The sequence below is a fragment of the Garra rufa genome, chromosome 10 (assembly GCF_049309525.1).
Source record: "Garra rufa chromosome 10, GarRuf1.0, whole genome shotgun sequence".
Taxonomy (NCBI): Eukaryota; Metazoa; Chordata; class Actinopteri; order Cypriniformes; family Cyprinidae; genus Garra; species Garra rufa.
Genome location: NC_133370.1, coordinates 46,892,386 through 46,906,243, shown reverse-complemented (window position 1 = coordinate 46,906,243; position 13,858 = coordinate 46,892,386). Strand labels below are relative to the sequence as shown.

Below are 13,858 nucleotides of genomic sequence, written 5' to 3'. Positions count from 1 at the left end.
AAGGATCATGTGACACTGAAGACCGGCGTAATGGCTGATGAAAATGTAGTTTTGTATCACAGGAATAAATTATATTTAAAAGTATATTAAAATAGAAACTATTATTTTATATTGAGAAAACATTTTGCAATATTACTGTGTTTTTTCTGTATTTTTGATCAAATAAATGCAGCCTCGATGAGCAGAGAAGCGTTGTCTATCTATACACTGCCGTTCAAAAGTTTGCCATCAGTAATATTTTTGATGTTTTTTAAAGTAGTCTTTTGTGCTCATCAAGGCTGCATTTTAACTGTAATATTGTAAAATATATTTGCAATTTAAAATAGTTTTTTTTCTATTTTAATATACTTTTAAATGTAATTTATTCCTGTTGCAAAGCTGGATTTTCAGCATCATTACTGCAGTATTCAGTGTCACATGATCCTTCAGAAATCATTCTAATATGCAGATTTATTATCATTGTTGGAAACAGTTGTGCTGCTTAATATTTTTCTTTATTTATTTTTTTGTTTGGAACCTGTGATACTTTTTTTTTAGGATTCTTTGATAAATAAAATGTTTAAAAGAACAGCGTTTATATAAAATAGAAATCTTTTGTATTTTTTGTTTCTTTCTTTGTTTGAAAGAAATTTATACTTTTATTTGGCAAGTAAATGCTGTTCTTTTTTTTTCTTTTTATTCAAAGAATCCTGAAAAAAGTATCAGTTTCCAAAAAAATGTTTTATTATGGATAATTAATCAGCATATTAGAATTATTTGTGAAGGATCATGTGACACTGAAGACTGAAAATTCAGCTTTACATTACAGAACTAAATTATATTTGAATGTATATAAAAATAAAAAACAGTTATTTTAAATTGCAATAATATTTCAAAATGTTTTTTTTCCCTGTATTTTTGATCAAATAAATGGAATTTTGAGCATAAGAGACTTCTTTATAAAACTGATGTTGATGTTGTTGAATCAAACTCGATGTGTCATATACATAAGGGTCAAAGCTGAAAAAGGGTTTAAACATAGAAACAATAAGTGTAATACTGCTTTAAATTGTTTTTGTTTTTCCCCAAAAATATAAAAACCTTTTCTCTTTAGTTTAATTGCATTTTTGTTTTTGTTTTGTGGAGCAAAAAATAAATACCATACATTTTTTCTCTAATTTACAGAAGACACCCACTAAAATGTCATTCAGCGGAACAATCTTGTCAGGCATATTTACAACAAAAATCAATTTATGACACATTAAAAGACAAATTACTTTCACCCCAAATACTAATTAGTTGTAATTCTGCATTTTTAAGATATGCCACTATCCTAGATTTTGTCAGGACAAATTTCTCACTAATCTAAAACACAATAAAATGTAATATGCTCCCTTATTCTTTTATATATTTTAATATGCACAAGTCAGAATAAGCATGCTGTTTGAATCTTTACATAAATATTGTGTGTCCAACATTATTTCAACCAAATTTTTGACATTTTATTCTGCAAAAACTTTTGAAATCTTAAAAGTAGACACTTTACTTACATTTAATGTGCCTTCTATGGACCAAAAATCACTTTTGTTAATGTACATCTTAATGCTTTGACCCATAAATATATCTTTTACACAGAACTAGAATATAAATATATAGCATCATATATTTTTGTCCAGAATGCTGTATGACTTTTCCACAGAAAAAAAAGTTGTGCAGAAAGCCCTCGTATAAAAATGTTTGGGAGTGGTTTCTGCAAATTACTAACCTCGGTCACAGAAGTTTTTTTTTTTTTTTTTTTTTTTTTGAGAAATTCTCTTATGCGTATGGATACAAATAAACCACTCAATTATTACTGAACGAGTCCTATTGTTTGTGCCGAGCACAATGTGCTTTGTGTGGAGAGGCTTTGGCTGCCGAGAGCGTGAAATGGTCAAGTCAATTCTCCTATTCAGCATATGTCATGTTTATAATATTACTGGGCCTGTGCAGTTCATAATAAGGTTAATGCATTTCAGTTACAGCATTTTTGTAAATCGGTCGTTCTCCTTTAGTGATCTGAAAAAGAAAAAAGATCACAGCTTTAGAAAAACAAATCATTTTTTGGGTGAACGGTTTAAGGACTTGTTTGATTCTGAGTTGAGAACCACTGATATAGACCATTTTGTAAATTGTCCTTTTTTGTCTTTTCTATCATTTAGGGTTGGAAGGCACCCGGTCCTGATCCTGTCTGTCATCTTTATGTTAATTTTCGGCATGACGGTGGCCTTCTCCGTCAACGTCCCGATGTTCAGCACCCTGCGCTTCTTTGAGGGATTTTGCTTAGCAGGAATCACTCTATCGCTCTACGCACTGAGTAAGTCAAATGTCTGATATTAAACCGCTTTATTAAGAGCTCTGTTCCAGCATTATCCTTCATTATCCATGCAATATTTCACTATTACAGCTGTAAAGTTTGTTTCAAGGGAATGCAAATAAAAAAATATGAACACATCCTAATTAAATATACAAAATAATACACATATTACACCATTTATAAAATGCTGTAAGATGTTGAAGTAGTGTTGCACGATAATCCGGTACTAAAAAGGTATTGCGAACCCTGCTTTAAAAAAATGGTAAGATTTCGGTACACTTTTTGAATTTCTCAGTTTGCTTAAAACCACGTGGAGTTCAGAGTATATATTTCTCCACATTAATTTCACACTTGTCTAGTACAAATATGTCATTTTGTTTCATAATTACAGTGAATAGGTTTTTCGTAATTTACCTCAAAAGCAAGGAAGTGAACTGTTACAATATTCCTCGTAAGTGGGGTACATCGTAACATCTGAGGGGCACGTTGTAACATTACCATATGACAGCTTCAAATGTTATCTGGAATTCTGGATAAATAAAAAAAAAAAAATACAGAAATTATAAAATTTTTATCAATAAAATAAAATTACTTTTGGGAAAAAAAAACAAAAACATTTTCATATCATATACAAATATACAAACAGAAACATAAATGCAGCAACCCGTTCAAATAAAAGTTCAGTTTAACTTGACAGAAATATCACTTAATGGAGTGATAGCACTACTACTACTATTAAAAATATTGTTAAAACAATATTAAGGAATATTTAGCAGAATTTTTTTTTACCGCAATTTATTTACATGAAATTTTTAAACACAAGACTGTATTTCTGAAAAAAAAAAAACAATAAATAATTCTTTATAAAATCAAATTAAGCTTTATAAATTAGCTTTTGATTATTAAAATGCAATGAAACTATTGAAATTAAATGCATAAAATGAATAAAAACACATTCACGGAATTGTATCAAAATAAAACTGAATTTGAGAAAATAATAAAATGTAGTTTATTCGGCCTTAAAATGTAACTTTGTTAAACTTTTGAGAAATTGCTGTTAAATTGTGGACATTTCATGATTTCAATTAATTAGACATGCTTTTTGATTCATATTTTTTTCATGTAACCGTTAAAATAGAGTCTATAAAAATTCAAAACGGAAAAAACAGAATCCAAAAAACTAAAAAGAGTTTTGAAAAGTTTAGGAATTTAGGAATAAAACTAATTTCATAGGGCCCTATTTATTTTATTTATGTCTTAGTTTTATTGTATTTGCCTTTTAGTTTGTTGCTTGCATCTATGTTCTTATTATTAATACCAAAGATATAATAATAAATGATTAAAAAAATGGACTATATCATGATATTAATTATTATTGTGAAATAAAACGACTATATCATGAAATAAAATTTGGCTTTATGCTTTTAGCTCTTATCAACTATATATATATATATTAGGGGTGGGCATAGATTAATTTTTTTAATCTAGATTAATCTAGATTAAATCTTGGAATTAATCTAGATTAATCTAGATTTAAAATGGCTAATTTGAATTCTGCTGAAGGCATTCAGAATATGTGTGCTACCCAAATAATGACTTAAAGTCTTTGAGAATGGATCATAAAGCTCATAAAGCTGTTCTATGATCATTTGTTGATGAAAATAAATTATGTTCAATTAGATGTACTTGTGTTTACTAACTAACTAACAATGAAATTATTTTTTCTACCTATTAGATTGTGTTTTTTTAACGTCAACACCTACCCAGCCCATTACATGTTACACCGTACTTTTATTTTGACAGGTTGCCTTGAAGTTTCTGTATCATACAGTATGATATGATGCTAGGTTTCTCAAATGAAACGGTAAAAGTGACACTCACAGCAGTTTGGGAGATTGAGTTTATCTGTTCATGTGAGATGAAAATGCCAAAAATTACCGGGAGCGTCACGTGTGTTTCAGTATGCGTGTAGTAAAAGCTCGTCTCCATCATTCATACATACAGCTAGGCAAACGGAACATATCGGATTCATATTACAACGGTCTTTTTGCATTTCAGTTTTCACATACACTAGTCCATATCGCGATTTGAATTAAGTGACTGACCAACATTTGATTTATGAATCCAAAAAACGACGAATTTACGTGGCATTTCGCTATAGTAGATTCGGTTTTTATGAATGGAGGACTACGTGATCCCGTCTGTGTTTTGGCGGAGGAGACGTAAACGCGCGAACATATTCTATAGTCTTCGGTATACATCCGCGTTAAACTATCAAGGTGAAGGTCATCATAGCTTGCGTAGTTTAGACCCAGCTCCCAACCCAATTTTGAGAATAGATTAACGGCGATATTTTTTTTATCGCGCGATAAGAGTTTCACGTTAACGCAGCACGTTAACGCCGATAACGGCCCACCACTAATATATATATATATATATATATATATATATATATATCATTTTTTTTTTTTTTTAAGGGTGATGAAATGCTTTATTTAATATAGATTAAAAAAATATATAATCTCCATTTGGATCATCTATTATTCATTTACTTTACCTGTTGTTCTACATTTTTGTTTTAGTATCCGTTCAGTAGTAGTATTCAGATATTTGAGCCAGGTATTGAATCAGAGTCTAAATTTTGGTATCATGACAACTCAAACTAACTTTAAACTTTAAAGTAACATTTAGCAATAATAACCTGTATTTGCATATCGGCATTACAGTTCACCACTTGATGCAATTGCTTGAGTCTCATCATGATGTGGGTCATGTTAGGGAAGCATGAAAAAGGCTCAGGGTGTTAATGTGTACAAAACACCGGGTTTGTGGATGGAGAAAGAGAAGTGCTGTAATGCAGCATTTCATCCTGATCTTGCTTGGTGAAAGTCACATGATGCTAAACTCAGTGGTGTTTCTCTGAATGTTTTTCATAAGAACGTCATTGCTGCTCTATAGAGGAAAGGCCAAGGATGTTGTTTTGATGTTGTTCTGGACTGTGTTGGATTGTGGGATCACTGAAACACAATAACAACTCACTCATTTACTCAACTCCAGTCTGAATGTGCTACAGCTGATAACAGTGTTTACGTTTGCTCCTATACCTAATAATGTTAAAGTGCTTAAATTACAGTAGATATACTATATGCTAAACTCTTATTTATCAATTTATTAGCCGGTTTTTGAGGAAATTTGAGGTTGTTGGCATTGGGTGATGGTCATTCCTACTCATTTTCAGTTCCCCCTGGTATTGATTCCCAAATCTACCCACAGCCTTGTCAATAAGTAATACATATTTCCTTATTTCAGTGTTTTTATTCACTAGGTACTTATTGTGTTTGTTTGATTTCATTTGAGTATTTGTGTGGACATTTCTGCCTCATTTGCTATCATTTATTTATTTTGTATACAGTATATACCAGCGTTATAGTTTTATGTCACTAGATTTTGTTATCAGCCAATTAACTTTGTATGAGAAACAAAGTCACTGAATGATTTTTTTAATCATCTTTTGGATGAACTGTCTTTATATGTTTGTCTGTTGGCCTCATTGATTTGTTTCGTTTGACTTTTTTTTGGCATTTATACTGTCATGCTGGGCTAAAAACAAGCTGAATTGGATCATTTTGACAACCCAGCTGTGGGTCAGAAATTAACCAAAAATGGATTGGAAATAAAATCCCCTACAGAATGACTACATTAACCTGATATAATCAACAGTATTAACCAAAAAGTAAATTTCTTGTTAAGCAAGAACACCTGGAAATGGTCAAAAATGTTGCCAAAAGTTAGTACTTTTTCAACGTTGGTTCTAGAAGTATTTGTAATTTTCCCCATAGGATTTTTTTGAAGTCTTTGTTCATTAACCAATTGCAAAAATTGCATAAAATGCATGTTGTTTATACAAATATTTAATTTCAATGGCATTGGCAGGCTGTGCCAATTACGTCACTTGTGAAGTTGGAGGAGCTCAAAAGCCCTTTTGGTGCACTTTGTTCGCTGTGACTCTCTGATGGGTGGAATTTTCTGAACAGCATTATGGGTAATGTAGTTTTCCACCACTAATTCCACTATTACAGGAAAAGTTCACATTCAAAATAAAAAAAAAATAAGATAATTTACTCACCCCTTTGTCATCCAAGATGTTCATGCCTTTCTTTCCTGATTCAATAAGAATTAGTTTTTTTTTTTTTTTTTTTGAGGAAACCATTTTAGGAATTATATAGTGGACTTCAATGGTGCCCCAAGTTTGAACTTCCAAAATGCAGTTTAAATGGAGCTTCAAAGGGCTGTAAATGATCCCAGTCGAGGAAGAAGGGTCTTATTTAGCGAAACGATTGGTCATTTTCTGAATACATTGAATACAACTTATATGCGTTTTTACCTCAAACACTCGTTTTGTCTAGCTCTGCGATGCGCAAGCGTAGGTTGAAAAACTCCCATCTCGTTTTCTTCTCCAACTTTAAAATCGCCCTACATTGCCGCAGTACCAACCAGTGTTTACAAAGTGAAAATGTAAAGAAGATCAAATGCCCTTTACAAAAAGGGGGTACAACAGCAATGTAGGATGATTTTAAAGTTGGAGAACAAAAGTGATGGGAGTTTTTCTGTATTGACCCGGATCGCACAGAGTTCGCATGTGCATCGCAGAGAATAGACAAGACGAGCATTTGAGGTTAAAAAGTATATAAATAGTCAATTTGTTTAGAAAACGACCGATCGTTTCACTAGATAAGACCCTTCTTCTTCGGCTGGGATCATTTAGAGCCCTTTGAAGCTGCATTTAAGCTGCATTTTGGAAGCTCAAACTTTGGAGCACCACTGAAGTCCACTATATGGAGAGAAATCCCGAAATGTTTTTCTCAAGAAACATAATTTCTATACGAATGAAGAAAGAAGACACACATCTTGAATGACGAGGGGGTGAGTAAATTTTTAGAAAATTTTTGTTCTGGAAGTGAACTTCTCCTTTAAACTTGATTATTTAACAAATAAGTTGAATTGATGCAAAGAGAGTGCATATACCATCAATAAACAACCTCAGAGCTCACAACAGATCTGCCTTTATCAGTTATGTTCCTGTGGAGAAAATAATGTTTTCACTTTTGGAACCCAACTTTTACACTCTCTATATCGAATAGTAGTAGAATACATTGGAGTCAGTTTCTCTCTCCTTTCCACTTTGATTAGTTTTCATGTATTTCCACACATATTCATGTCATTAAACGATTGGTTCACTTCCAGAAGAAAAATGTACTAATAATGTACTCACGCCCTTGTCATCCAAGATGTTCATGTCTTTCTTTCTTCAGTCGTAAAGAAATAGTTTTTTGAGGAAAACATTTCAGGATTTTTCTTCATATAATGGATATGTATGGTGCCTGTGAGTTTGGACTTGCAAAATGCAGTTTAAATGCGGCTTAAAAGGGCTCTAAACAATCCCAGCCGAGGAAGAAGGGTCTTATCTAGTGAAACGATTGGCTTTAATGCTATGAACATGGATGGCAAAGTGCTCTCATGCTCTATTTCTTGTCTGAATCTCAACCCAACACTGTTGGATTAGTGATTATGAGTTATTATCAGCCCAAATTGGGTTAATTCAACCCAGTTTTCTTACCCAACAGTCTCAACCCAGTGACTAGGTTGAAAAACTCACCCAGCCTTATAAGCAGCGTCTAGCTGAACGTGTATGATTTGTGTCTCTCACATAAAGGTCTTGCCCTCAGAATGTCACAGAGGCTAATTGTGGTCTCTCAACTCTATCGTACTGTCTTCTCTGTTTGTTCCAGTCATTCAGATGGATTACCCACAGACTAACGGTGACCTTCTACACGCTTAACAGTGTAGACATTTTCTGATGAGTGATAATCCTCTTTTGATGATCATAACCACTGCAATGGCCCTTCCAGTAATAGGGTTTGCCAGCAATGCCTCACCTGATTGTCTGATGGCCTCGGGAGGCTTTAACTCCATGTTGTAATTGCCTTACAATGGGTGCGGTAGGTCTTAATTTCCTTAATTTTCTCCACCCAATTTACCTTGAAAAACCTCCCCAGCACTCCCAATAATACACCCAGCCTGGACTATAGGTGTGCGTTAGACATTTCCTATTTTTTGATATGCTGTGTGTTTATATTTCTCAATGTTATTCCCATTTAAAGGAGAAGTTCACTTCCAGAACAAAAATTTACAGATAATGTACTCACCCCCTTGTCATCCAAGATGTTCATGTCTTTCTTTCTTCAGCCGTAAAGAAATTGTTTTTTGAGGAAAACATTTACATTTATTAATTTAGCCGACATTTATTCATTTAGCCAACGCTTTTATCCAAAGCGACTTACAATTGGGAATACAACAAGTGATTCATCCTAAGGAGGCAGATCAACATAGGAAGTGCTCAAAAATACCATATATCAGGCGTTGTTAAAAGAGTGCAGGCTAGAAGGAGAAGATCAAGAAAGAGAGGAAAAACAGGCTAGAAGGGAGGATCAAGAAGAGAGGAGAATTTTTTTTTTTTTTTTTATTTATTTTTTATTGAGTCACATAGTGTCGAAAAAGATGGGTTTTCAGCAGTCGTTTGAAAGCTGTTAAGGAGTCTGCATTCCGGATAGGGGTGGGAAGATCATTCCACCAGGCAGGGACATTGAACGAGAATGTTCTGGACAGTGATTTAATACCTCTCTGTGGTGGTACAATGAGGCGTCTTTCACTAGAGGATCTCAGTCTTCTGGAAGGAGTGTAGATGTGTAGTAGTGAATGGAGGTAGGCAGGTGATGATCCGGTGGCTGTCCTATATGCCAGCATCAGTGTCTTGAATTTGATGCGTGCTGTAACCGGTAGCCAGTGCAGTGATATGAAGAGAGGTGTGACATGGGCCTTTTTGGGCTCATTGAAGACCAGTCGTGCTGCTGCATTCTGAATCATTTGTAGAGGCCTGATTGTACATGCTGGAAGACCAGCTAAAAGAGCATTGCAGTAGTCCAGCCTGGAAATGACCAGGGCCTGGACGAGGAGTTGTGCAGCATGCTCTGTTAGGAAGGGCCTGATCTTTCTGATGTTGTACAATGCAAACCTGCAAGATCGAGCAGTTTTAGCTATGTGGTCTTTAAAAGTCAGTTGGTCGTCAAAGATTACACCCAGATTTCTGGCTGAAGTCGATGGGGTAATTGTTGATTAACCTAACTGGATGGAGAAGTCATGCTGTAGAGATGGAGTGGCAGGAAAGATAAGGAGTTCCGTCTTTGCTAGATTGAGCTGTAGATGGTGTTCCTTCATCCATGCAGAGATATCCGCCAGGCAACCTGAGATCCGTGCAGCTACCGATGGATCGTCTGGTTTGAATGAAAGATAGAGTTGTGTGTCATCAGCATAGCAATGGTAGGAGAAGCCATGTGCCTGTATGATGGGGCCCAGAGATGTAGTGTATATGGAGAAGAGGAGAGGTCCAAGAACTGATCCCTGAGGAACCCCAGTGACTAGTTGATGAGTTTTGGATACCTCCCCTCCCCAGGCCACTCTGAAAGACCTACCAGAGAGGTAGGATTTGAACCAGTGAAGTGAAGTCCCTGTGATGCCCAGCATTGAGAGGGTAGACAGAAGGATCTGGTGATTCACCGTGTCAAATGCTGCAGATAGGTCCAGCAAGATGAGTACTGATGATTTGGACTCAGCTTTTGCCGTCCGCAAGGCTTCAGTGACAGACAGTAGCGCAGTCTCAGTTGAATGGCCGCTTCTGAACCCTGATTGGTTAGAGTCCAGTAGATTGTTCTGTGAGAGGAATAAGGATAGCTGGTTGAAAACAGCCCGTTCCAGTGTTTTTGCTATGAATGGAAGGAGCGAGACAGGTCTGTAGTTGTCTATGAGTGAAGAGTTAAGTGTAGGTTTTTTGAGCAGTGGGGTTACCCGGGCCTGCTTAAATGTAGTGGGAAAAGTGCCTGTGAGAAGAGATGTGTTGATGTGTGTGAGCGCCGGTAGGATTGTAGGAGAGATTGCTTGGAGAAGGTGTGTGGGGATAGGATCTAAAGGACATGTCGTCGGATGGCTGGAGAGGAAAAATTTGGTTACTTCTGCCTCCGAGTAAGGACAGAAGGAGAAGAGAGGAGTTCCAGCCGTGAGTGTGGTCAATTTTAGTTCCTGTATGTGTGGAGCTGAGAACTTATTATTGATCGATGTAGTTTTGTCTGTAAAAAATGTGGCGAAGTCATCAGCTGTTATAGAAGTTGTGAGAGGTGGTGGAGGGGGACAAAGCAGTGTATTAAATGTTTTGAAAAGGTTGCGTGCGTCTGGAGAATTGTTGATCCTGTTGTTGAAGTATGAAGATTTGGCTGTATGTACTTGGGTAGAGAAAGATGAGAGCATAGACCGATACATACTGAGGTCGGATGGATCTTTAGATTTGTGCCATTTTCTCTCGGCTGCCCTAAGTTTGGAGCGATGCTCACGAAGAACATCGGATAACCAAGGGGTTGTCAGAGCAGGTCGTGCTGGCCTGGATGAGAGAGGGCATATAACATCTAGACAGGAGGTAAGAGTGGAGCATAAGGTGTCAGTTGCTGTATTAGTGTCCAGGGATGAGAAGTGAGTAGGAGAGGGAAGGGAGGAGGATACTAAAGAAAAAAGATGGGAGGGTGAGAGAGAGCGTAGGTTTCTTCTAAAAGTAACAGGTAGGGGGGATGGGGGTGCACAAGTAGCAAGATGTAGGTCAAATGTAATGAAGAAGTGGTCAGAGATGTGTAGGGGTTTGACCGCAATGTTGTCTGAAATACAATTTCGCATGTAAATGAGATCAAGTTGGTTGCCAGACTTATGAGTGTATGTAGTGATAACGCGTTGTAGATCAAATGAAGCTAGAAGTGAATGGAAGTCAGCAGCATAGGGTTTGTCAAGGTGAATGTTGAGGTCCCCAAAGACTAGAAGTGGGCTGCCATCCTCTGGAAAAGAGGACAGCAGCCCATCCAGCTCTTCTAAGAAGATGCCAAGTTGAGTAGGAGGGCGGTAGATTACCACAATGTGGAGTTCTATAGGAGATGTTACAGTGATTGTATGAGATTCGAATGAACTATAATTGCATAGAGGAGAATGGGTTGAGTATTTCCAGTTGTTAGAAATAAGAAGTCCCGTCCCCCCGCCCCTTCCAGTGTGACGAGGGGTGTGAGAGAAGGAAAAGTTATTAGAAAGAGCAGCTGGGGTTGCAGAGTCTTCTGGACGAATCCAGGTCTCAGTCAAACCTAGAATGCTCAGACCAGATTGCACAGAAAATGCTGAAATGAAGTCAGCTTTGTTGACAGCTGACTGACAGTTCCAGAGTCCAACCGTGAAAGAGAAAGGTTCAGTGGAAGAGGTGTCGATAGGACGCAGGTTAGAAATATTGCGTCGACGTGTGCATGTGATATTAGTGCGGTGTGTAGAGACCACCGGAATGAGTTGGAAACACATGATAAAGGAGGATAGAAAGAAGAGTGAGATAAAGGAAGGGAGTACTTAAGTGCGTTGTCGGTGTCGTTGCTCGGTTAAGTCGCGCAGGAAAAGTCGCAGGTCTTTACTCTCGTCGGTCTTCACGCGAGGAGGCTGAACGCTTCCGCTGACGCTTCAGCGTCAGCTGGTCTGACGCAGTTAAATAGACAACCAAACAGTGCTTCACTGATAAAAGCTAGGGACGCCTCCTAGGCTCAGTCAGCCGCAAATGTATCGCCCGCACGCAAAATGGCTCAATCGAAACTCAAAAAGCAACAGCTTCGCACTTGTAATAGCTCCAGAAGGGAACGATATGAAATAACAAAAGCTTCCCTTGGCCGTACGCTCAGTTATCAATTTTAATGATTGCAATAAAAACTAGAATTTAAAGCAAAAACAAACGCAGGACAAATACCAGAAGAACACTCCTTTTCTAACAGTGAATAGATGTAAATAAAACAAACGAATATCTAAATAGAACAACAGAGTGCTTTAAGAAGCAGCTCAAAATTAATATTAACGAATAAGTAAGTAAATAGAAACGACAGAGTGCGTTTAGAAGCAGCTCAAAATTAATATTAACGAATAAGTAAGTAAATAGAAACGACAGAGTGCTTAAGGGAACAGCAGCTTAAAATTAATACTTAGGAATAAGTAATTAAACAGAAACGACAAAGTGCTTTTAGCGGCAACTCTAAGTAACGATTTCCTATCGAAATGGTATTAAAGTAGACACTTACGCGCCGTCGTTCTTTCTCGTCTGAGGACTGAACTCACTTTCCCGGATTTTTCTCCATATAATGGACTTCTGTGGTGCCCCGAGTTTGAACTTCCAAAATGCAGTTTAAATGCGGTTTCAAACAATCCCAAATGCAGTTCCCCTACAGAATGACCACATTAACAATATAATCAATAGTAATAACTAAAAAGTTAAAAAAATAAAATTAAAAAAAGCTAAAATTGATTGTTAAGCAAGAACGCCTGGAAATGGTCAGAAATGTTGGCAAAAGTTAGTACCCACCTATATTTTCAACATTGGTTCCAGAAGCACACTCTTAAAAAATAAAGGAGCTTTAAAAGGTTCTTCAAGCGATGCCATAGATTAGAAGAACCTTCTTTCACCACAAAGAACCATTCAGTCAAAGGTTCTTTAAAGAACCATCTATTTCTTTCTTTTTTATAATCTGAAGAACCTTCTTTCACCACAAAGAGCCTTTTGTGAAACAGAAAGGTACTTCAGATGTTAAAGGTTCTTTATGGAACCATTTAGACGAAGAAGGTTCTTCTATGGCATCGTGAAGCACCTTTATTTTTTAAGAGTGTTTTTTATATTTTTTTACCTATAGGATTTTTGTCTTTGTTTTAGTCTTTGTTCATGAACCAATTGCAATGCATATTTATACAAATTTAATTTCAATAGCATAGAGAGGCTGTGTCAATTACGTAATTTGTGTAGCCCTTTTGATGCACTTTGTTTACTGTGACTCTTTGATTGGTGGAATATTCTGAATAGCATTATGGGTAATGTAGTTTTTCACTACTAATTCCACTATTAAAGGAGAAGTTCACTTCCACAATAAAAATTTTCAGATAATGTACTCACCCCCTTTATCATCCAAGATGTGTATGTCTGTCTGTCTTCAGCTGTAAAGAAATTATGTTTTTTGAGGAAAACATTTCAGGATTTTTCTCCATATAATTGACTCATGTGGTGCCCCAAGTTTGAACTTCCAAAATTAAGTTTAAATGCGGTTTCAAACGATCCCAAAAGCGGTTGTAAACGATCCTAGACGAGGAAGACAGTTAGGGTAAGTCTAAAAACTGTTATTGTATTTTATCCCTCAAAATCATTTTAAAATCAACCTACATCGCTACAGAAGTACCGACCCAGTCTTTGCAAAGTGAACATGCAAGAAAGATCAGACACCCTCAACAAAAAAGGTAAAACAGCAATGTAGGATGATTTTGAAGTTGAGGGAGAACATGAGATGGGAGTTTTTCAACATACCCTAACTGTATTAAACCGTAAAAAGAACAAGACAAGACGAGCATTTGAGGTTAAAAAATAAATAA

The 13,858-nt window shown here is 36.2% G+C and overlaps 1 protein-coding gene across 1 annotated transcript in view; it reads left to right on the top strand.

The window, feature by feature from the left end:
- slc22a23 (solute carrier family 22 member 23) overlaps positions 1 to 13,858 on the top strand; it is a 78,224-nt gene that overhangs the window by 28,866 nt on the left and 35,500 nt on the right. Inside the window, exon 3 of the mRNA XM_073849482.1 lies at positions 2,178 to 2,332. Coding sequence (XP_073705583.1) covers positions 2,178 to 2,332 — 155 coding nt within the window. The remainder of the gene's footprint in view (positions 1 to 2,177; positions 2,333 to 13,858) is intronic.